This window comes from Crocodylus siamensis, chromosome 5, assembly GCF_052110815.1.
Source record: "Crocodylus siamensis isolate JL-2025a chromosome 5, ASM5211081v1, whole genome shotgun sequence".
In the NCBI taxonomy this organism is placed as follows: Eukaryota; Metazoa; Chordata; order Crocodylia; family Crocodylidae; genus Crocodylus; species Crocodylus siamensis.
Genome location: NC_143399.1, coordinates 131057194 through 131080232, shown reverse-complemented (window position 1 = coordinate 131080232; position 23039 = coordinate 131057194). Strand labels below are relative to the sequence as shown.

At 44.8% G+C, this 23039-nt stretch overlaps 1 protein-coding gene across 5 annotated transcripts in view; it reads right to left on the bottom strand.

Moving 5' to 3' along the window:
* ULK4 (unc-51 like kinase 4) overlaps positions 1-23039 on the bottom strand; it is a 454563-nt gene that overhangs the window by 358783 nt on the left and 72741 nt on the right. For 4 of the 5 annotated variants that reach the window (XM_090050395.1, XM_090050394.1, XM_090050397.1 and 1 more), the window contains one exon: positions 15859-15966. The exons of the other annotated variant lie outside the window; for it this stretch is intronic. In XM_090050395.1, the coding sequence (XP_089906521.1) occupies positions 15859-15966 (108 nt within the window). The remainder of the gene's footprint in view (positions 1-15858; positions 15967-23039) is intronic. 5 annotated transcript variants of the gene reach the window in all.

Genomic DNA, 23039 nt, shown 5'->3' with positions numbered 1-23039 from the left:
AGCATGTGAATGCATACACAAAGCAAGACGGGCATGCTGAAAAAAGGGGCAACAGAGGGATTCTGGGTGAACTGTTTGGGGCCCCATTTGCTGATGTTTGCCAGGCACTTTAGGCTGGTGAAAAAGAGAGAATCATTGGAAATGGGAAAGAAAGGCACAGCTCAACTGTGGGAGTGAAGAGGAAATAAGAACATATGCAATGGAGTGGCTCACCACTGCTTTCTGACAATGAAAGCAGAAATGGGGAGGCAGCCCTAGAGAGGCAGGGGCATATAGAATCTGAATGTAAGCCTTCTGGACAACAAAAAAATATAGCTAGGGTTCAGACAACATTACACAGGGTTGAAAATGCACAGACCTGGGTACCAGAACCACACAGAGAGGTGGGTCAGTGCAAGAGAGAGAGCAAGAACATTTTTCCAACAGGCAGGAGGCAGGCATGGTACCAGGGAAAGCAAAACAAATGTCTAAACCACAAGTTGGAGAGTCTGAACAAGTAGACGGCTTGGGGTTGACCGTGAGGGAGGCCATGCGGAAGGTGAAGGCCCAGATCAGAGTCTGGTACAGGGAACAGGCCCAGAAGATCTTCCTGTTCTGGGCTCCCTGGGTGGAAAAGGGGGAGAAGTGATCTGCTTATTTTAGCAGGTTAAAAGGGACCAAGAGAAAGGCCATGACTAGTCTGGTAGATAGAGCAAGCGTGGAGCACCAGTTGAATGAGGGGATGCTGGAGATGGTGGCAGTTTTCTAGCAGGAGCTCTGCAAGGCCAGAAAACCTGAGAGCCATGCTGGAAAGGACAGAAGTCAGAAGGTGGGGGAGGAATTGACTCTGGAGATCAACAAAACTCTCCACAGCTTCAAGAATGGTAAGACTCCTAGGGCAGATAGCCTGCCCAAAGAGCTCTACAATGTCTTCTGGGACCAGCTGGGCCCAGACCTGCTGCAGGTCTGTAGACAGTACCTGCAGGAGGGCAACCTGGGGACAAGGATTGAGGAGGGCCTCATAACCCTTCTGTACAAGAAGAGGGTGAGGGGGAATTTCAAAGATTGAAGAAGCATGAGGCTCCTGAACTTTGACTGTAAGTTGCTGGCCAAAATCTTGGCTAAGCATTTTAAGTCTGTTATAGGTTATCCACAAGGACCAGTCATGCATAGTGCCAGAGCAAAAGATCTGTGGATCCCTGCTGCAATTGTGAGACATGCTACAGTACCAATGGGAAAGAGGGTTGAATGCCACCATGCTGAACCTTGACCTGGAGAAGATCTATGACTGAGTGTCCCACTGGTCCCTATTTGAGACACTGAAGATGGGGGTCCCCCTGATGCTGGATAAAGACACTGTACATCAACATAAGCAGCAAGATGCTGGTAAATGGGTTCCTGACAGCCTCAATCACAATGGAGTGGAGCATCCAGCAGGGCTGCCCACTCTTCCTGATCATGTTTATTTGTGTGATGGAACCACCTCTACTTTGGCACTTGTGTATGCTCTTGCTAAGTACTGTGCACCAGCATGGGGTCAGCACACTAAACTAGTGGATTCCAGCCGTAACACCATCATAAGCACCATTACTGAATGCATTATGCCAACCCCAGTTGACTGCTTACCAGTCATCTCAGGAATTCCTCCCCCCCGACATCCAGAAACAAGCTGCTACCCTGGTCTAGGCCTGAAAACTCAAGATTCAGACTCATGGATTCACAGATGTTAGGGGCCAAAAGGGACTTTACAAGATCAGCAGGTCTAGCCTCCCTGCACTTGGGCAGGAAAGACTGGTGGGGTCAGACAATCCCAGCAAGGTGGGCGTCAAGATGCTTTTTGACAATCACCAGGGTAAATAACTGTACCACCTCAGGGGGGAACCTGTTCTAGACCCTCAGCACTTGACTTGTAAAGAAGTTTTTCCTTATGTCCAGTCTGAAGCGATCTTCAAGCAGTTTGTACCCAGTTTCTTCTCTTCCCCTGGGGTGCCTTGGTGAACAGATGCTCCCCCAGGCCCTGATGTATCCCCCTAATATACTTATACACTGGCCACCAAGTCCCCTCTGAGTCTTCTCTTTTCCTGGCTAAACAGACCCAAGTCTTTCAGCCTCTCCTTCTACGACCTGCTCTCTTGACCTCTAATCATGCGTGTGACTCTCCTTTGGACTCTCTCGAGCTTCTCCACATCCTTCCTGAAGTGCAGCACCCAGAACTGGATGCACTACTCCAGCTGCGGTCTCACCAAGTCTGAGCAGAGTGGGAGGATGACATCCTTAGCCTTGGTTGAAGTGCATTGGTATATGCATGCCAGTGTTTGATTAGCTTTGCCAGCTATGGCATCACACTAGTGGCTTATGTTCATTCTGTGGTCGATCACAACACCCAGGTCTCTTTCACTTGCGGTGCTGCCAAGCATAGCATTGCCAAGCCTGTAAATGTGATGCAGATTATTTCTCCCCAGATGAAGCACTTTACATTTCTCCATGTTAAACAACATCAGGTTAAGATCTGCCCACCTTGCAAGCCTGTCCAGGTTAGCCTGTATTGCAGGCCTGTCCTCAAGCATGACCACACTCCTCCATAACTTGGTGTCATCCGCAAACTTTGCCAGTTTGGTTTTAATACACAAATCCAAATCATTGATGGACATGTTGAAAATCACTGGTCTGAGTACTGAACCCTGAGGGATGCTACTGGTCACCTTGTTAACTCAGTTCCATCTATTAATACTCTCTGGGTCCTACTTCAGAGCCAGTTACCTAGCCACTGAACCATAAAAAATAGTGGAGGCCACATTTTCCCAATTTTATCATGAGGACATCATGGTAAAGTAGGTTGAAGGCCTTTCTCCAGTCCAAGTATATGACATCAACCTCATTTCCCTTATCCAGGTGGCAAGTTATCTGATTGTAGAAGGAAACAAGGTTGGTCAGGCATGACTGGTCTACAACAAAGCCACGCTAGCTATTCTTTAGAATACTGCCTTCTGTTAGCCTATCAATAATGGATTCTTTAATAATTATTTTCAGGATTTTACCAGGAATTGAGGTCAAGGTGATTGGCCTGTAATTCCCTGGGTCCTCCTTTCTCCCTTTCTTGAAGATAGGCACTCCATTGGCCCTTTTACAATCTTCTGGGACCTTTCTCAAGCACGTGAGACCATTCTTTACACTTCAGCCTAATAGCTGTAAGCCAGAAAACCAATTACCGCTTGAAGTCTCAGAACCCATTCTCAACTCAGGCTAGCACTTATAAGCGCAGTGTTGTAAACCACACTGGCCTTTCACCTCCTCAGAGCAAGTCACCCATAGACCTGAGAGAGCCAAATGCATCTCGTTCTGGGGCTCCAGATGAGAGAAAGCTGCAAGGACCACATTATACAAGATTAAACGGACTGTGAGCAGTTCCTGTTAGCCATCATCTTGCTGTTCCTGTTAGCCAAGTACATGAAACAGATATGCAAACTGATGACTGGGACAGAATCCAAAACAGCTGGCTTAATAAGATACTTTATAGGGCCCCTATTGCAATATTGGCTAGTATACATACCACCCAACTCAAGCCTGTAGATCATGGAAACACTGTGGTTCTGCAAGGTCCTGCAGTGCTTCTGGATTAAATATGATCTGCACAATGAGAGCCCAGCAACCCTGACAAACTTAGGCAAGGGCAAGAGAAAATTTGTCAGTTGTGGACTTACTACTCAGAGACAGCTTCTAGGCCATGTAGGAGCAAATCTTCCACAAGGACCTACAGGAGGAGCACAGGGATTTGAACTGGCCAGCAGCCCACTGGGCAGTCCCCATGAGGGTGTTGAAAAACAGAGAGGGGCAGAGGGGCCCATCAAACTTCCCCAGACAAACCTGCTGGTAGAAGGCAGAAACAATCGACCACCTTCTCTGGCACTGTCCATTTGCCAGGGAGATGTGAAAGAAAGTAATCATACTCCTCCTGATGCTGACGGAGTCAAGACCCTGACCTGAGAGGCAGTGCCATTCAGTCACTTAACCAAGCAGCAGGGAACCCCAACAGCCAACTTCAACCAGTTCATCTCCTGCTTCAGGAATACTGTGTGGAAGACCATTAACCTGCTCATAAACAGACACACAGTCCTCTCAACTAAAGACTGCATCAAACTGGATCTGAGTGAGATTCAGGGCTGCTACAGAAATATGGTTGAAGATAACAGGGAGGAGACTGTGGAGATGATATGGAAGAGAAAAGACTGCCACCAGAAAGAATGACAATGATGACAAAGATGAGAACAGTGACAATGATTATAACAATGAATGAAAGGACTGGGGAACTGGGAACGAGGAGGCAGGGGAGGCACTGAGACAGTCTACTGAGGGATGGCGATAGGCACACTGATGCATGGGTGTGCAGGAGTGCAGTACAGTGCTTGTAGTGAGAATCAGAATAGTGTAATTGTAAAGATGTGGTTTGGACTGTTGAGTGAGCCATATCAGTCACAAGACAGACAGACAAGTACATACACATATATATATGCGTGTGTGTATATGTATCAATTTACATAGAAATTAATATTTTTTCCAAAAAAAAATATCAGCATGGTTTGCCCCATAAGGGCCATGTGTTTTATAGTCATGTTCAGTACTGGCTACATTTAATCAACATCATAGTTGGTTTCCATTACTGAGCACATGCTGCTTTTGGCAGAAGTTTAATGACAGACAGTGTATTTAATGAGGTTTAATAATTTAACGAGAATAGTCATTCTTAAAGTCAGAAGAAACTATCTTTAATTATGTCTACTAATAGACTTTATCTTTCTGTGGGTCCTCTGCAGATAATAGGTGGATCAGAAAACTGTACCTCTTGCTTCTACTGGCCCAAATAAACCTGTTGCCATTTGACATTTCTCACTTTCTTAGCATACTGTAACTGTAAAGAGAAAAATTAGTAAGTTCTTTGAGATGTTCTAAGCCTGTGGCTCCAACCTTTGGTTCACATGGGGTATGAACACAGGAGTACCAGGAGTACCTATTAACAGGTACTTGTGCTTCTGCTGCTGAGGCATAAAGGGCAAAATGACCTTAACTGCTGATCACATCTTTCAATGATCAGAATCCAAATGAGATTCTGAGCTTGAGGGGAGAAGAATGGATTATGGGTTCTGTGCATACAGGCCTCATAAAACTTCAATTATTATAAACCAAGTAAACTTTTTTCAATTATTTGTCCAAAGCAATCCCATTCTTAGAAAGAACAGGAAAGCTTTTCTAGATATTCATTTAGAAGTTCAGCTGAAAAAGCCCATAAAATTGTTCTTCCAAACTATGCCCAATTAGGGCAGTGAGAGGTTTCAGACAGAGCTTCGGGCCCAAAGCAGCACATCCAGGTCAAAGCACTGGCCTTGGAAGGCTTCCCGAAGCGGTTCAGAGCTTCCGAAGCACTTTGGAGCCACCTCGGAGACCCGGCCATAGGGTATAATGGGGAAACAATAAAATATAACTTTGTTGTTTTTTGTCCAAATTGGATGAATTTTTCAGGGGTGGTAGACTCTGCAGAGAGGATGAAGCCTGCCAAGTTTCAAGAAGATCAGTGCAGAGGTTTGGGGACAATGGCACCCCAAATTCTTGAAAGCAAAACTCCTGTCACGCCTATGTGTTACAACACGGGGGTCAAAACCGCAGGGATGGTAGGTCTTATTGAGGCCACAAAGCCTGCCAAGTTTCAAGAAGATCGGTGCAGGGTTTTTGGGGGAACTGCACCTCAAGCTGCGAGCAAGCAAAACTCATGCTATGGGTGCTTGTGGGACTGACCATCTCTGGCTTGGGGCCTGGGAGACACTACTGCAGGCCTGGCTGCAAAGCTGCTGTGTTCCCAGTTATCAATCAATCATGATTCATTCAGGGACCAGTCAGTAGCTAAGGGTGCAGGGCCCCAGAACCCCCCTGCACCAATCTCCTCGACGGCTGGCAGGTGTCGTGGCCTCAGCAGGGGTCACCATCCCTGCAGCTGTCATCCTGCTGTGCCTTAACACACACAGTGTCACCCATGGCATAAGTTCTGCTCGTCCGCAGCTTGAGGTGCAGTTTCCCCCAAACCCCTGCACTGATCTCCTTGAAATCTGGCAGGCTTTGTGGCCTCAGTAAGAGCTACCAGCCCTGCAGTTTTAACCTCCCCTGTGTTGTAACACACAGCCGTGACACAAGTTTGGCTTTCAAGAATTTGGGGTACAGTTCCCCCCAAACTCCTGCACCCATTTTCTTGAAACTTGGCAGGTTTCATGCTCTCAGCAGAGGCTACCATCCCTGTAAGATTCATCCAAATTGGACAAAAAACAACAAAGTTATAGCTATTTCATTGATTTTCCATTATACCCTATGGCCAGATCTCCAAGGCAGCTCCAAAGCTTCTGAGCCGCTTCGGCTGGGTCGAGGCGGAAACCCAGTCCAGAGCTCCAGATCAGATCGTGGCCATCCGAAACGGCCGGATCCAAAGCCAGAGCAGATTGCTGCCGACTTGCACAGGCTTATACCCAATAGTTTGAGGTGGTCACCAAGGAATGCCACTGGATAAATATATAAACTAATCTCCACGTAATTGCCTAACTGGAACTGCTATTATAACATGGTCATTAAAACTGCCTGAAGTAATGGAATGGTAGAATGGGATATCATATGAACTGGAGGAGTCAACTTACTGATATAGACTTGTCCTGATATAATCTGGAACCCATGTGGAAAGTCTTTGAGCTGCATAATCTCATAACCTTTCCTTTGGTCAGCTACCAAATACCACCAAAATATTTGGTGACTTACAGTACTGTTTAGCTCTGTAGAGATAGCATAGACAGCAGTACCAAGAAGGCATTTTTAGGAGAGTGATTTGGAATCCTTAATTATTAGCACTGTGGTTATTTTAAACAGAAACAGTATTGAGATCAGTGAGTCAGTATCAAAGTCAAAGTCAATCATCAATGCAGTACTAATTTCACTATTATTGATCCAATTAGGTTTCTGGAGTCTCTGGGTTTCTCTAGCTTGCTAACTCTGCTAAGTAGTGGTACCAAGATAGACATGGAGTTGTGCTCCTTTCTCTCACAAAGAGCAGAGTTGATTGACTGTATTGAAGATGCCATGAAATCTTTGCCCTCTTTACAGATGTGTATATCCACTTATGCCCTAGAACAGAGGTTTTCAATCTTTTTGGGTCATTGTACCCCTGGTGGCCTGTTGAGAAGGCAGGAGTCCCCCAGAGGCCAAACAAGCGTGGGGGAGGAAGCAGAGAATCCCCCAGCAGCCAATCAGTGACCAGGGGGGCAGGGCCCAGCAGCCAGTTGATGGGGGGAAGGGTACCCCATTGACCAATTGGCAACCAGGAGGGAATCCCCCCCTGCTGCCAATTGGCAAAGTGCCAGCACCGGAAGGGCCAGCAGCACAGCAGCAACAGAAGTCCCAGTGGCATGGCAGTAGCAGCATCTGCTGCCAAGAACCCCTGAGGCCATCAGAAGTACCCTTAGGGGCACACATACTCAGTTGAAAAACTCTGCCCTATAATCTGGAACATCTTGTAGGAGGCATGAAGCCTGGAGAAGAAGCAAAAATCCATTCCTTCAGAATAACTGTTAAAACAGATTTTCCTTGCATAAAATCATAGAGAAGATGGGCTGTAAGGGACCTCACAAGTTCATCTAGTCCAGCCTCCTGCTCAAAACAGATTTACCCATGATGAAACTCTCCCAGCCAGATGTGTGTCTAACTTGTTCTTGAAAACTTCCAAGGATGAAGATGCCATCATTTCTCTATGTAACCTGTTCCAGTGCTTGACCACCCTCATAATCAAAAAGTTCCTCCTAATCTCCAATCTAAATTTATCTTGCTGAAGCTTGAGGCCATTGCTCTTAGTCCTGCCCCTAACATCACAGAAAAAAGCACATCTCGATCCTCTCTATAATCCCTCTTTAAGGATTTGAAGACTGTTATTAAATCCCCCTCAACCTTCTCTTCTATGTATTAAACAACCTTAGTTCTTTCATCTTTTCCTCTTAAGTCTCGCTTCCCAGGCCCCTAATCACCTTTGTCATTTTGAGTTGGAGTCTTTCCAATCTGTTCACATCTTTCTTGAAGTATGGGGCCCAAAACTGTTTACAGTACTCTAGGTGAGCCCTCACCAGTGCTGAACAGAGTGGAAGAATCAATTCCCTTGATTTGCAAAGGTCACTCCTGTTAATACAATCCAGGGTGCTACAGGCTTTTTTTTTTGCAACAAGAGCACACTGTTGGCTCACGTTCAGTTTATGGTCTATTTTAACCACCAGGTCCTTCTTTGCAGTACTGCAGCCTGGCCACTCATTTCCCCAATCCGTGTTTGTGCATGAAATTATTCTGTCCCAAGTGCAGGGTTTTGTACTTGAATAGAAGGTGATCAGGTCACTTGGTTTATAAAAGTGTTTTTCAAAGCATCACTTGCGTGAAAATCTGCAAGTTCTATCTGATATATTTCAGATGCCTCTTCAATATCAAATGCAAATGAGTTGTGGAGAAGGCAAATGTCTTTTGAATACTTATAGAGATCCTTAAACCTTTCCTGGATTTCCCCCTACACGTGTTTTAAAGCCTCAATAAACCTGCCCAGTGTAAAGTCCAAATCAATTCCTTCTTCACTCAATAAATGTTTGCAACAAGGAAGGTGTGAAAAGTTTATTTCAGTGATATGTTTCATCAAAAGGTTCAGTTTAATCTTAAAAGCTTTCACATCAGTGAACCTTTCAGGCAGGAGGCTTCCCTTTGCCTGAAATTTTACATTCAGATCATTCAGCAGTTCTACTATGTCTGCTAAAAATGCTAAATCCCAGATCAGACAGTTCAGCTTTATGCTTTCCTTTCTCTGTTAGGAATATATCAATCCAATTTGGCATCTGGAAGAAACATTTGAGATCCTTACCCCAACTGAGCCATCCCACTTGTGAGACAGCTCCATATTCCGCTTCAATGTCGTCAAGGAACTGTTGAAACTGACAATGGTTCAAGCCAGGGCCCCAGATGAAAATCATGCTTCAAAGAACCACGCCCATGACTGATTGCCAATGTAACACCTTGCTGCAAAATGACTGCTGGTTTATGATGCAGTGAAGTTGCCTTGGAGGGTCAGCATTCGATATCTGCCTTTCGTTGCTGATGTATCCTATTACACCAGCCTTGTATCCTGTCATGGTTTGTAAATCATCTGTTATTATGCTTTTCAGTTTCTCCCAGCTCAGATGAAGCATTCTCACTGTTTCACACACTTTGATAAATAAGTCTTCTCCAGTTGTCTCCCTCGGACCCTAAAGTGCATCAAGCCTCTCAATAACCACAATCTTCAAGTCTATTCCTTGCACAGATATGAGCAGTTGGGCTATATCTGACATGTCATTACTCTCAAGCGCCAATAAGAAGTCTTGGAACATTGTGGCCTTTTCATTCAGCATGCTAGGCAAATCTGTCCCCATCTGATCTGCTCATAGTATGAGCAGAAAAACCTCTCATCATTTATCTTTTCTTTTTCTTTTTTAAGGATATGTATGCCTCCTCAATTACTACCATCAGACTCTTCGGTGAATTATCTGTCTGTAAAAGGTCTTCCACCATCAGCAACTAACTTAGCCACATGATAACTAGCTTGAGCAATTCCTAGGTTTTGCTCAATGTCTCTTCTAAAAATATCCTGCCACCTAGCAAACTGTTTCTCAGAGCTTCTGTTTTGTCACTCATAGGTTACCTTACCAAACAGTCATACTTTTCTTTATGATGTGTATCAAAATTACACCTTATACTGTATTCTTTGAACAGTGAAACAGCATCTTGGCAAATCGGGCAGACTGCTTTGTCTTGTCATTGCAAAAAAAAGTAATCATACTTCCACAGCTCATTGAACACTAAGCACTCACTATCAATTTTGGTTTTGTTTTTTTGACAATGACATGGCAGTGGGTGGCTCCTTCAGTACATCATGTACAAAGATTACTGGACTGTCTAGTTGGCAATGATGCTGAATTAATCTGAGGCACTACTCTCCAAGTGAATTTCAGGAACTCACTACAACTCCTTGCAGTTTTTCTGCAGTAAAAAGACACATGGAGCACCTACCAGAGTAATCCCATCCCTAGGGATAGAAACCTCCCCGGTTCTGCACGCAGCAGGAAGTGGAAGGATGGGCTGTCCTTGCTCATGCACCTTACAAGCAAGTTCCTCTCTTCCCTCCACAAAACTCCACACCACCAACTGAAGCAGCAGATTCCTACCTTCAGAACATCCCCATCCACTGATCCTTATTGATTAAGTGCAGCACAGCACAACTCATTACCTAGCTACTCTGGGAGCCTATGTCTGGCTGAGAACAGCCTGGAGCCTGCCCCAATCCCTGCTACTACAGCCCAGCCCATGACACATCAAGTTCCAGGACCAGCAGACTGTGAGGAGCATCCCAAAGTGCAGGAGCCACAACAGCAGTCATGGCCACAGCTGTATAGTCTGGGCCAGGCTGGCCAGGGACATATTAGTCCCTGCTGCTACTGGCCAGCACAGCATGCTTTGGGACACAGGGAAGTGGCATCTACATGTGCTATTAGCATGAAGCAATAAACTCCGTCACATATCATGTCAAAGTTTATTGCTCCTGGGCGCCTTGTTTAAACATGCACTCAGGACTGCAGCATGTTTAGCCGGGTCAAAGCAGCCCTGGCAAGGGGCCTACAGGGTCAGCCTTCCAGCCCAGGGCTACTCCAACTCAGCTCTCAGCTGCAGAGGAACTGGCTGGGGCACAAGGGTGGTCCCAAGGGCTAGCCCTTGCAGGGCTAGCCAGCAGGCAGTCCCTGCACTGAAGCACCATCGTGTCTCAGCCAGCCTCATCACCATCTACACATGCACTGCTGTGGACTACAGAACTCTACTGTATTCAGAAGTACTAACCTGCAGCAGAGTTACTCAGTTTCCTGTGGCCTAATAGACATGTAGAGCTAATTAGGCAGATCCACAGTAAACGTCTCATTTAGATGTGTCCATAGAGGAGCAGTTACAGTCACCGTGGCTACAGCCATGTGATCTGTTACAAGTTGGGAACGTGCTGGTGCCTCCATCCCAGTTCCTGCTGCTGCTTTCTGGTACATCATGCTCTGGAATGCATGGAGGAGCTGCTACGGTGGCCATGGCCACAGCTATGCATGTTTGTTCTGCACCAAGCACTGGGCTGGTGAGGTACATCACCCAGCGTAGCCACTGCAGCTGCTGCCCAGCACAGGGTATAAAGCAAGGTACAGAGCATTCTTCACCAGGCAGCTGCTATAGCTTCAGGAACTGGGACAGAAGTGGCAGCATGCCCCGACCAGCCTGACATGCACTGCAGAGCAGACCATGTGACCCAAGCCACAGCCACAACTCCTCCCCAGGTCTCTATGCTATTCTGCACCATGTGCTGGATTGGTTGGGGATCTGCTAGTGCCTCTGTCCAAGTTATCACTACAGCTGCTGCAGGGGCGCAGTACAGAATGGGCTGGGTAGCTGTTGTTGCCATGGAAGCTCCTGTACACGCACCTAAGTGCACTGCACTTTGGGATACTCCTCGCAGTCTACTGTATCCTGGAGCTTGGAGGGCCAGCTAAAAAAGCTCCGCAGAGGAACGACCGTATGTGCTGTATATTACTGATCCCTGATTTAGGTTATATAACCTCTCTACATTCCTATTTATACACCCTAGAAGACTCAAGCCTTTTTAGCCCTGCTCACATTCAACTGATTATCCACCAAGACCCATAACTCCTTGATAACAGTTAAACTCCTCAGGATAGAATCCCCATCCAGTACATATGGCCTATCATTTTTGGTTGTATACATAATTTACAACTGGGCATATTAAAATATATATTGCTTGCTTCTACCCACCCTACTAAGCAATCAATATCACTCAACATTACCCATTTTAACTATTTCACTCTCATTCAGTCATGTGCAAACATTAGCAGTAGCAATTTTGTTTTACTTGAGGTTACTGATAAAAATGGAAAAAAAAATAGAACAAAGCAGCAGTTCCCAGAGGAACACCAATAGGAACAAGTTTGTTCCGCATTTAAAATTTTGTAAGCGCTGTTAGTTGGTTAGTCTTTAATCAATTTAAACATGTATATGTTAATTTTATATTATATTTTCTTAAGCAAAATGACATGCAGTTCTCAATCAACCATCTTGCTGAAGCCTAGGTATGTTACATACAGTATGTCCTCACCATAGCAATAACTTCCCAGCAAAAACGCCCACAAGCATGACTCACCCACCTGCTCCCACTCACGTACTCCAAGCCTGGAAATAAACCACCGTGATCATTCCAGAACATCCCTCTATAGCCCATCTCAGAATCTTCACCTCAAGCAAGCTTGAAGAGTGGCTATTAGAGATGTCTTGAAATGGCCTGATAAACATTTCTGGGTTTGAAGTATGGACACAGGTGAAGGAATGGCAGACAGGGCATACTCAGGAGCATCCCAACCAGGGTATATTGCTTCTTGGGTGCATGTGGATGCATATCAGATGTGTAATCTCCTAAAAATAATATTGCTTCATTTTGATAAGATCTCTTTTCCATAAACCTATGCTGGCTGGCATTATATTACCTGCTTTCTTGAAAAAAATCAAGCTTTGTATCAGCTATTCAATTATTTTGCCTTGGATCAGGTAGACAGGCTTAGAACAGCCTTAAAAAAAAATCACCCTTTTGTAAACATTAGCATTATATTAATTTTCTTCCAATCCTCTATAATAGGGCTATCCAACTTATGGCCCACAGAGTACATGAGACCGCCAACGGGTTAATTTGCAGTTCTTGGGCTCTCATCTAGCTACTGCTTCCCCCATTACTCTGGTTGAACCAGGAACCAGGATCTGCAGGGTCACATGGTGCCTGCCACAGGGTGGGACACAGACAGCATGCAGCCCAGGGAACTTGTGGCTTATGTTTAGTAGCCCCAGCTGTTTAGTAGTTGGACAGCCCTGCTCTAGAACATTAAGTGTTCAAACAGCTCCTCAGCTAGGTCTTGTAAAATCTGTGGATGCAAACTATCTAGATCTACTTAACCTAAAAATATCTAGATTTCATAGCTTCTGATGATGAATACCCTCCTCAATTGCTGCTAGAACACAAAGTATTTTATTACTACCATATGTTATAACTGTATCACTTGGCCTTTTCCAAATATAGAACAGGAATATTCAATGAACAATTTGTGCATTCTGCAGCACTATTAAGAATTTTACCTTTTGTGTCTAATAATGGACCATTTCTAGAATTCATTTTGTTCCCACAATTTGCTTTAAAAATTCTTCATCTTACTTAATATTGTTGGCCACAGATTCTTTCTAGTGTTCTTTTGCTTCTCTTATTACCTTTTTCTAGTTTCTGGTTTTGGATTTATATTAGTTATCACAAACTTCCCTTTTCTTCCACTTGTGTTTTTACTGCCCCCTATGCTGGCTTTTTAATCAGTTTAGCCATCCCTCTTAATTCTGGTATTTTGGGCTTCTAGTGCAGGACTTGAGCAGTTCCCAATTGTCATTAACATTTTCCCATTTAAATTATTTTTCCCCATGTAATTTGTCTTTTAATTATTTTCAGTCTTGCAGAGAACATCAAAATATCAGCTACATATAAAACAAAGCATTGAGAGTGTCTGTGTATGTGTAAACTACATGTATGTATATATAAATTGGTTTGGACAACTTCTGCTTACACATGACCAATATAACTAATTCATGATAATGTGTCTCTAAGCTACCAATACTTCAGGTTCTGGATCAATTTCTCTAATACAAAAGACTGCTGAGAGAAATTAAAACAAGGTTAAAACTATGGGTGTTTATAAATGTGCTCCAGGAATCGGGGTGCTTTAAAGCGCCCAGAGTGTCACATGTATCAGCGTCCCTGAGCTGAAAAATGGCACCAGGGACCATTTTTCCTGCTACCATTTTTCAGCATCGAGACGCTGATAGATGTGATGTTAGAACATGGTCTAGGGTTTGCTAAAGTGTGGTAATTACCACATTCCAGCAAACTCGATTAACTAAGTCTGCTCTGACACACTGTAATTACAACACATCAGAGCAGTCTCGCTGCACGTCTACAGGCACCCTATACAACTAGCCTTTAAAATACACTAATTAGGGATGGAATATAAAATAACAAACTACACAAGTTTCCATCTGTGAATGGTGAAATAATGATAACAAAGCACAAAGTATGTGACTTCATAAGTTTAATAGCAGGGGATTTTATAGGAACTGCAAAATTAGGGCTGTGTGAAGCTTTGGTCACCAATTGATTTGGTGGAGATTCAGCAAGCAAATCTCCGAATCTGAACTGAATCAGGAGACTTTTTAATGTCTCCAAATTGAATCGGAACCCTCTGAATCGATTCAGAGAGATTCAATGATTCAGACACAGACACAGCTTTAAATGTTTTTTCTACATACCTTGAGGTTAGGAGTGTGCGAAGCGGGCCATATTTGATTTGGATTTGGCCTGAATCAGGGACAGTGACTCCATTCGTTGATTCTGATCACTGTCCCTGATTCGATTTGGCCGAATCCAAAGATCCAATGCTGATTCTGAGAATCAGTGATTCGGCCAGACACAGCTTTAAATATTTTTTCTACATACCTTGAGGTACCAGTGCAGCTTGAATGCTGCAATGCTGGGGTGGATGGAGCATTCCACAGGAGCATGGTGGTCCACTCTCGTGTTCATTGGCAAACCCAGAAATGGACCAGAAGTACTTCTGGGTTCTGGTCCACTTCTGGGTAAGGTGGGGAGTGCACAGGAGGTGCCCCTGGCAGCCCCCCCAGCTCAGTAATCAGCCTTGGAGGGACCCTGGGTGTCTCCTCCCCCAGATCCAGGAGGCACCAGTTGCTGAGCTGAGAAAGTGTGGGTGGGCCCCCCAACATGCTCTCCAGTGGATCCAGAAGTGGACCAGAAGTGCTTCTGCTGGCAAGCATGCTGGGGAGCCCCCCATGCTCCTACGGGATGCTCCATCCGCCCCAGCATCGCAGTGTTCACAAGTCACCTGCTACCTCAAAGTATGAAAACATTTAAAGCTGTGTCTGTGTCCGAATCTCCCCGAATCGATTCAGAGATTCTGATTTGATTCAGAGAGATTAAAAGGTCTCCTTATTTGATTCAGATTCGGAGATTTGTTTGCCAAAATGGGTCAAATCTCTGCTCAATCAAATCAGAGACCAAAGCTTTGCACAGCCCTACTCAAGCTATCACGCCGAGATGCTGGAGTGGATGAAGTGTCCCACAGGAGCGCAGCAGGGTCCCCAGCATGCTCAAAAGTGGACCCAGAAATGGACCAGAAGCACTTCTGGTCCACTTCTGGGATTGCCACCGAGCACACGGAGGACCCACCCCCCTGCACTGCTATGGGATGCTATATCCGCCCCACCATTACAGTGTTCACAAGCCATGCCTAGCACCTTGAGGTATGTAGAAAAAACATTTAAAGCTGTGTCTATGGCTGAATCACTGATTCTCTGAATCAGCACTGAATCTTCAAAATTTGGATTCAGACAAATCAAATTAGGACAGTGATCCAAATCAACCAATTGAATCACTGTCTGAGATATGGTCTGAATCCGAATTGCATACCATCCATTTCACACACCTCTACTGCAAATCCCCTGCATCTTCAATGTCACAACACTGAAAAAAAACTACTGAAAAATAGATACCAGCACCTTGAAAAATAATTTATATACTACAATGTATATATGACAAAAATATCCACATGCACTTTAGGATACAAGTGCCAAAAGGATGTTTATTTTCTACTGAAAATGATATACAGCTTGGTAAAGAGATTTGTAAAGATCACCTTCTGTTCTTACCTGACTGGCTATAAGGTAAAGGAGCTCTCCAAGGGTGGGTAAAAGGCATTGTTTCAATTTACTATTCCTGAAGTTTTCCCTGATCAGTTCAGTTAAAAGTGTAACAGCCTAAAATGCAAAACGAAACAAAAAAATATTAGAACACTATTACAAGATGTGCCTGAATATCAGTCCTTCTTCAAGCAAAATTAAATATGGAAGCAATTTTAAGATTTGCTTAAGACCCAACAATAAGTCTCTATTCCTTGGACAAATCTTCCATTCTCATACAACTAGGTTGGCATGGAAAGACAAGGAAGTAAGCTGTTATGCAGTTAAAAGCTGTTGCTTAGAATAAAGAAGATCATAGGAGCCTATCTAGCGAGCCCCCAGAATTATATAGGGATATTAAGCCATTAAGAATTCACAGCAATACCTCCAGTGGTCCTTCAGAGGGAAGCTGAGAGGAAAGAGATCAGCTAGTGCACAGGTTGCCAATACAGGACTGCAATTAGATATGGCAGAGAGAGGACAATAACCACCCTTTCCCTTACATCATAATTTTTCTGGAAGAGGGCCCCAAAACTTGACTTATCACGGGGTCACGATGCAAAAAGAAAAATCATAGGTTTAGATATTAAATTAAGAGATTGGGAAACAAAACTCCAGGGCTCTCTATTTTTTACTTTACCAATGACTCGCTGTGTACCACCAAATAAGTCACTTGACCTTTCTGTACATCAGGTTACCCATCTGTAATAAGTATTATGTCTATATATCATAAGCAGCACCGTAAAGTTTAAGGCAAAATTCTGGATAAGTAAGATGCAGCAAGCAACATTTATGCATTTACTTAGTAGGACTGTAACCTGGCACTCAATCAGGACTTGATTAAGAGAACATGCACCTTCCCACCACACCCTGCCAGCTTCTGCATCATGAACCAGAGGGAGCATAGAGTGCTGACTTGGGCAGATGGTCAGGCTCTTTAAATTCCCACTCATATTGTGATGTACAGCAGGCATAAAACAGAACACTAACTTAATCTCTGTTTTAAATGAGAAGGCAAACTCAGCCATTTTCCCCTGCTCTCAAAACATCCTTCTCCTGCAACAGTAGAAAGGCAGACCTTGAATTGCACATACATTTAGCATCCTTCTTATAGTCTCTTACTTTACTCCTAAGAATTGGAATTTTGAGATGAAAAACAAATAAGCTCTATATACCAAATCAGCTTTAAAACTTGGCTTCCAACAGTTGCCATACTATGCTATCTGAGATACCATGTGATTTTTATACAAGTTAAATAAAACAGTTGTGGTACTGCAGATGCCATAGTGCCATAACGCTTGGAAAAATGTCATTTTTTTAAATGACTATTATGAATGTAAAGTATATAAAAGTAAAGTAAATGTAAAGTATGTTATTGTAGCTTGCACTACTTCACAGATTCACCAAAGTTTAGGGCTGGAAGCGACCTTATCAGATCATCCGGTCCAGCCCCCACTTCTGGGCAGGAAAGACCGTTGGGGTCAAATGACCCCAGCAAGGTATGCATCCAGTCTCCTTTTGAAGATCTCCAGGGTAGGTGCCTGCACCACCCCTGCTGGGAGTCTATTACAGAGTCTAGCCACACAAACCATAAAGAAGATTTCCCTTATATCTTGCCTGAAACCTCCTTCTAGGAGTTTATGACTGCTGTTCCTGGTTTTTCCCTGGGGCACTTTGGTGAATAGCTGTTCGCCTAGCCCCTGATGCTCACCCCTGATATATTTGTAAGCTGCCACCAAATCCCCACAAAGTCTTCTCTTTTCCAGGCTGAACAGTCCCATGTCTGTCAGCCTTTCCTTACATGGCTTGCTCTTCAGGCCTCTAATCATACAAGTGACTCTTCTCTGGATTCTCTCAATCTTCTCCACGTCCTTCTTGAAATGTGGTGTAACTGGATGCAGTACTCCAGCTGCGGCCTCACCAATGCCAAGAAGAGCGGGAGAATAGCTTCCTTAGTTTTCCTTGAGATGCATCGGTTAATGCATGCAAGTGTATTGTTTATTCTGCTAACAGTAGCATCACACTGGTGGCTCATATTCATTTTATGGTCAGTTATGACCTCAAGGTCCCTTTTGAATGTGATGCTAGCTAGCATAGCACCACCGAGCCTGTAGGTTGGCTGCAGATTTTTCCTCCCCAGATGGAGCACTTTACAGTTCTCAGTGTTGAACAGCATCTGGTTCTGGTCCGCCCATCTAACTAATCTGTCTAGGCCCTCCTGGATCATCAGCCTACCCTCACGTGTGGCCGCACTTCCCCACAGCTCTGTGTCAATGGCAAACTTTGGCAGTGTGCTTTTCATCCCCAAATCCAGATCATTGATGAAGATGCTGAAAAAGCACTGGTCCAAGCACCAAACCCTGGGGCACCCCACTGGCTATCTTCGGCCAGGTCGACACAGATTTGGCTATTAGTACTGTCTGGGTAGAACCCTGCAGCCAGTTTCTCACCCATCTGAGCACTGAAGTGTTGAGCCTGTAGTCCCCTAGTTTTATTTTGAAAGCCTCATGGGACACCAAGTCAAAGGCCTTCCTAGAGTCTAAGTAAATGACATTGACTTCATCTCCCTTATCCAGGTAGTGAGTAACCTGGTCATAGAAGGAGACAAGGTTAATCAGACATGACCTACCCATGACAAAACTGCACTGGCTGTTGTTCAGAATTTTGCCTTCTACTAACTTCTCACATATGGGCTGAGAAATTTTTCAAGAACTTTTTCTTGGATTGAGGTCAGGATGACCAACTTGAAGTTCCCTGGGTCTTCTCTCCTCCCCTTCTGGAATATGGACACAGCACTGGCCTTCTTCCAGTCTTCTGGGGCCTCTTCCAGGTGCCACAAATTCTCAAAGAGGTTTGCCAGTGGTCTTGCAATGACTTTGGCTAGTTTGTTCAGCACTCTCAGATGAAGTTCACCCAGTCCTGCTGACTTATACGTATCCAACCTCTCTAGCTGTTCTTTCACCAGCTCTACATTGACTGTTGGTAAGTGATCATGCCTACTGTGACTATTCTCTGCCATATTTGCATTCGGCAGGCTATCACTCTGAGACTGGTGGAATACAGATGCGAAGTACTCATTCAGGAGTTCAGTTTTCTTCCTGATGTCAGTGATCAGATGTCCAGATGCACTGAGCAGTGGTCCCACATTTCCACTGATTTTTCTCCTGTTGCCTGCGTACCTATAGAAGGACTTCTTATTGTCCTTAATTTCAATTGCAAACCTGAATTCGGTTACTGCCTTTGCTTTTCTAATCTGCCCCCTACAGGTGTGAGCCAATCTTATGTAGTTCTCCTTGGGGCCTATTCGTAACTTCCATTGTTGATAAGCCTTCCTTTTCTTTTTCAGAAGATCGGCCCTTATGTAACCTTTTTCACATACAGATATGGAAGTCTGTGCTCCGAGGATCATGTCCTTGAGGAACGAGCACTCTTCATCCACACTTTCCCTGCAGTCTATGATCTCACAAGGCATTACTCACTAAAGTCCTTAGCTTATTAAAGTCAGCTTTTTTAAAGTCAAGAATTTGTACCTTACTGACTGATTTCCCAGCCCTACAACAGATAGTGAAAGTGAGAGGGTCACAGTCACTGTTGCCTAGGTTCCCCTCTATCATCAGATCACTCACCAGGTCATCCCCCTTGGCCAAAACTAAATCTAAGTGCACACTTCCTCTGGTTGGACTGTATACTTCCTGAGACAGGGAGAGTTCATTAATACAAGTCAGGAATCTATGCGACTGGTAAGATATGGAACAAGTGTTCTTCCCAGGAGATGTCTTAGTAGTTAAAGTCACACATGGTACCTGATAAAGGTTCTTTCAGGGGATCTGATAAAAGTTAAAATACCTTGAAATATTTTGCCTCTGATAGCAAATATCATATTTACTCAAATACAAAATGAGGTTTTTCCCCCCAGTCAGCAGGGGGAAAAAGCCCCTCATCCTACATTCACATACAAGGACACCTCACTAAATACATTGTCCATTCATAGATTCATAGACTGTAAGGGGCTAGAAGGGACTTTGCAAAATCATTGAGGCCAGCCCCCTACACTAGGCAGAAAAGACAACTGGGGTCAAGTGAACCCAGCAAGGTGACCATCCAGTCTCCTCTTGAAGATTTCCAGGGTAGGTGATTGCACCACCTCTGGAGGGAGTTTATTCCACAGTCTGGACACCCTAACTGTGAAAAGTTTTCCCTAGTGTTAAGCCTGAAACCATCTTCCACAACTCTGTGGCCATTACTCGTGGTTTTGCCCGCAGGTGGCCTGCTGAACAGTTGTTCACTGAGCCCTTGATGTATTCCCCTGATGTTGCTATGAAGTCCCCTCTCAGCACTTGATGTATTCCCCTGTAGTTGCTATGATGTCCCTTCTCAGCCTTCTTTTTTTTTAGGCTGAAGAGGCCCAAGTCCCTCAGCCTTTCCTCATATGGCTTGCCTTGCAAGTCTCTGATCATATAGGTGACTCTTCTCTAGACTCTCTCAAGCTTTCCCATGTCCTTGTTGAAGTGCAGCACCCAGAACTGGATGCAGTACTCCAGCTGTGGTCTCACCAGTGCGGAGTACAGCGGAAGAATCACTTGCTCAGTCTTACATAAGATGCATCAGTTGATACACGCCAGAGTATTGTTTGCGCTGCTGGCTACAGCATCACACTGATGGCTCATGTTCATACTATGATCTATTATTACCCCGAGGTCCCTTTCAGTCACGGTGCTAGTCAGTATGGCACCACCGAGCCTGTATGCTGGGGACTGTTCATCCCCAGATGGAGAACTTTACACTTCTCGATGTTGAACTTCACCTGGTTCCAATCTGCCCAACTTGTCAGCCTGTCGAGGTTCACCTGTATCTGCAGTCTATTTTCAAGTATGACTATGCTCCCCCATAACTTGGTGTCATCTGCGAACTTGGCTAGTGAGCTCTTCACCCTCACGTCCAAATCACTGATAAAGATGTTGAAAAGCAATTCCTGAGGGACGCCACCAGCCACTTCTCATAAGGATGACACAGATCCATTCATTAGAACTCTCTGGGTCCTACCCCACAGCCAGCTTCCAACCTGGCATTATGCAGAGTTCCCAGGGATGGCCATGATGCCCCTAGAGCTCCATGACCATGCCAGCTTTGCCCCGTGGGCACCTTCTAGTCTTGCCTCCCACATCTTGTTGGTTTAGATAAGATAGGTAGGCTACCCTCAAGTTGCTGTGCAGTCATGGTCCTGATGATCCCCACTAAACCCTGTAAGTTCTTAGACCCTTTGCTGAGTCCATAACCATTAACACTGGAGACAACATTCTTCCCCTTTAAGGAGGCAAGCTTCTCTCTCCATAATGTGCATCTCCTAGCCCCAGGTACTTTAGGAGCTCTTGGAGCCTGTTAGTCTTATCAGCAGCAGAACAGGCAACCAAGCATCTCTGAGTAAGTTTTCCTGCAAGAGCTCCTTCCGCCTGGCTGCTGCCAGAGAACTGACTCCTGCCAGTCCTGGCCCTGGGGCTTATATGTGCCCAGAGCCCTATCTCCTTCCAGTCAGCTGACTGGGTGCAAGTACCAGCTAATTCCCTCATTACCCTGCTGCCAGGGCAACCTGCAACTGTGGAGCACTACTTAGCTCTCAGGGCTCTCTAGCTAGGCTGCTTCTGCTCTTAAAGGAGCAGGCATACTTGAGTGCCCTGCAACACTACCCACCTAACTATTGAGCAGTTAAGCCCGCAATCCTCCAATTTTCCTGTGAGAACATCATGGGATACCAGATCAAAGGCCTTTTGGAAGTCTAGGTATACAATATCAACCTCCTCTCTTATCTAGGTGGCAAGTTACCTGGTCATAGAAGATGAAATTGGTAAGACAAGACCTACCTGCAATGAAGTCATGCTGCCTGTCATTCAGAATCCTACCTTTTGCAAATGTATTTCACGTAGACTCCTTGATGAATTTTTCCAGAATTTTCCCTGGGATAGAAGTTAGGCTAACTGGCCTATAGTTGCCCATGTCCTCTCTCCTCCCCTTCTTGAAGATTGGCACAACATTGGGCCTCTTCCAGTCATCAGGGATTTTCCCCGAGCGCCACAAGTTTTGGAAGAACTTCACCAGAGGTCCTGCGATGACTTTGGCCAGCTCCTTCAGCGCTCTCAGATGAAGTTCATCTGGCCCTGGTGACTTATAAATGTCTGACTTTTCTAACTGATCATGCACCAGCTCAACTTCAACAGTAGGAAGGTGGTCATTCCCACCATGCCCATTCTGAACCCTATCTACTATGGTTTTCCCCTTAGTCTGGTGAAATACTGAAGAAAAGTAGTCATTCAAGAAGAGTTCAGTTTTCTCTTGAGTGTCAGTAATGAGGTGTCCTGAATTGTTAAGCAATGGCTCCACACTTCCATTTATTTTCCTCCTATTCCCTATATACCTAAAGAAGGACTTATTATCCTTGACTTCTGTTGCTAGTTTAAATTCAGTTTTTGCCTTAGCCTTTCTGATCTGCTCCCTACAAGTGTGGGCCATTGTTATACAGTCCTCTTTGGGGACTGTCCCAAGCTTCCAGTGTTTCTTGCCTCTTTCTTTTTTTTCAAGAGGACCATGATATCCCTATTAAGCTAGGAGGGCTTACCAACTTTTCTGCTACCTTTCCTCCACTTGAAAATGAACTTCTTTTGTGCTTCAAGGATCATGCACTCCTTTCACCTTTGGTCCCTGGTCCTGCAGTGCTTCTCCTACTATTGCCCTGAGCCTGTTGAAATTCACTTTTCTGAAGTCCAGAACTTCAACCCTACTAGCTGATTTGCCTGTCTTGCAACAGACAGTGAATATCTTTGAACTGCTGTTAAAAGTAACATATGCTCAGTAACAGAAACCAACTATGAAGATAGTTAAATGCAACCAACACTGAGCATGACTATAAAACACATGGCCCATACTGGGAAACATGTTGATCAGAACCTACTACAAAGATAGGTTAGTGCAGGGGCGGGCAATTATTTTGGGTGCAGGGCCGCTTACCCAGTTTTGGCAGGCTGTTGAGGGTCTCATGGGTAGCCCCGCCCCTTGACAGGTGCCCCACCCCACCGGTCACCGTCTTGGGACCAATGTCCTAATGTCTTGGGACCAATCAGGGCTGTCAAGACCAGCACTGGTGGGGCCCAGAGCGGGGC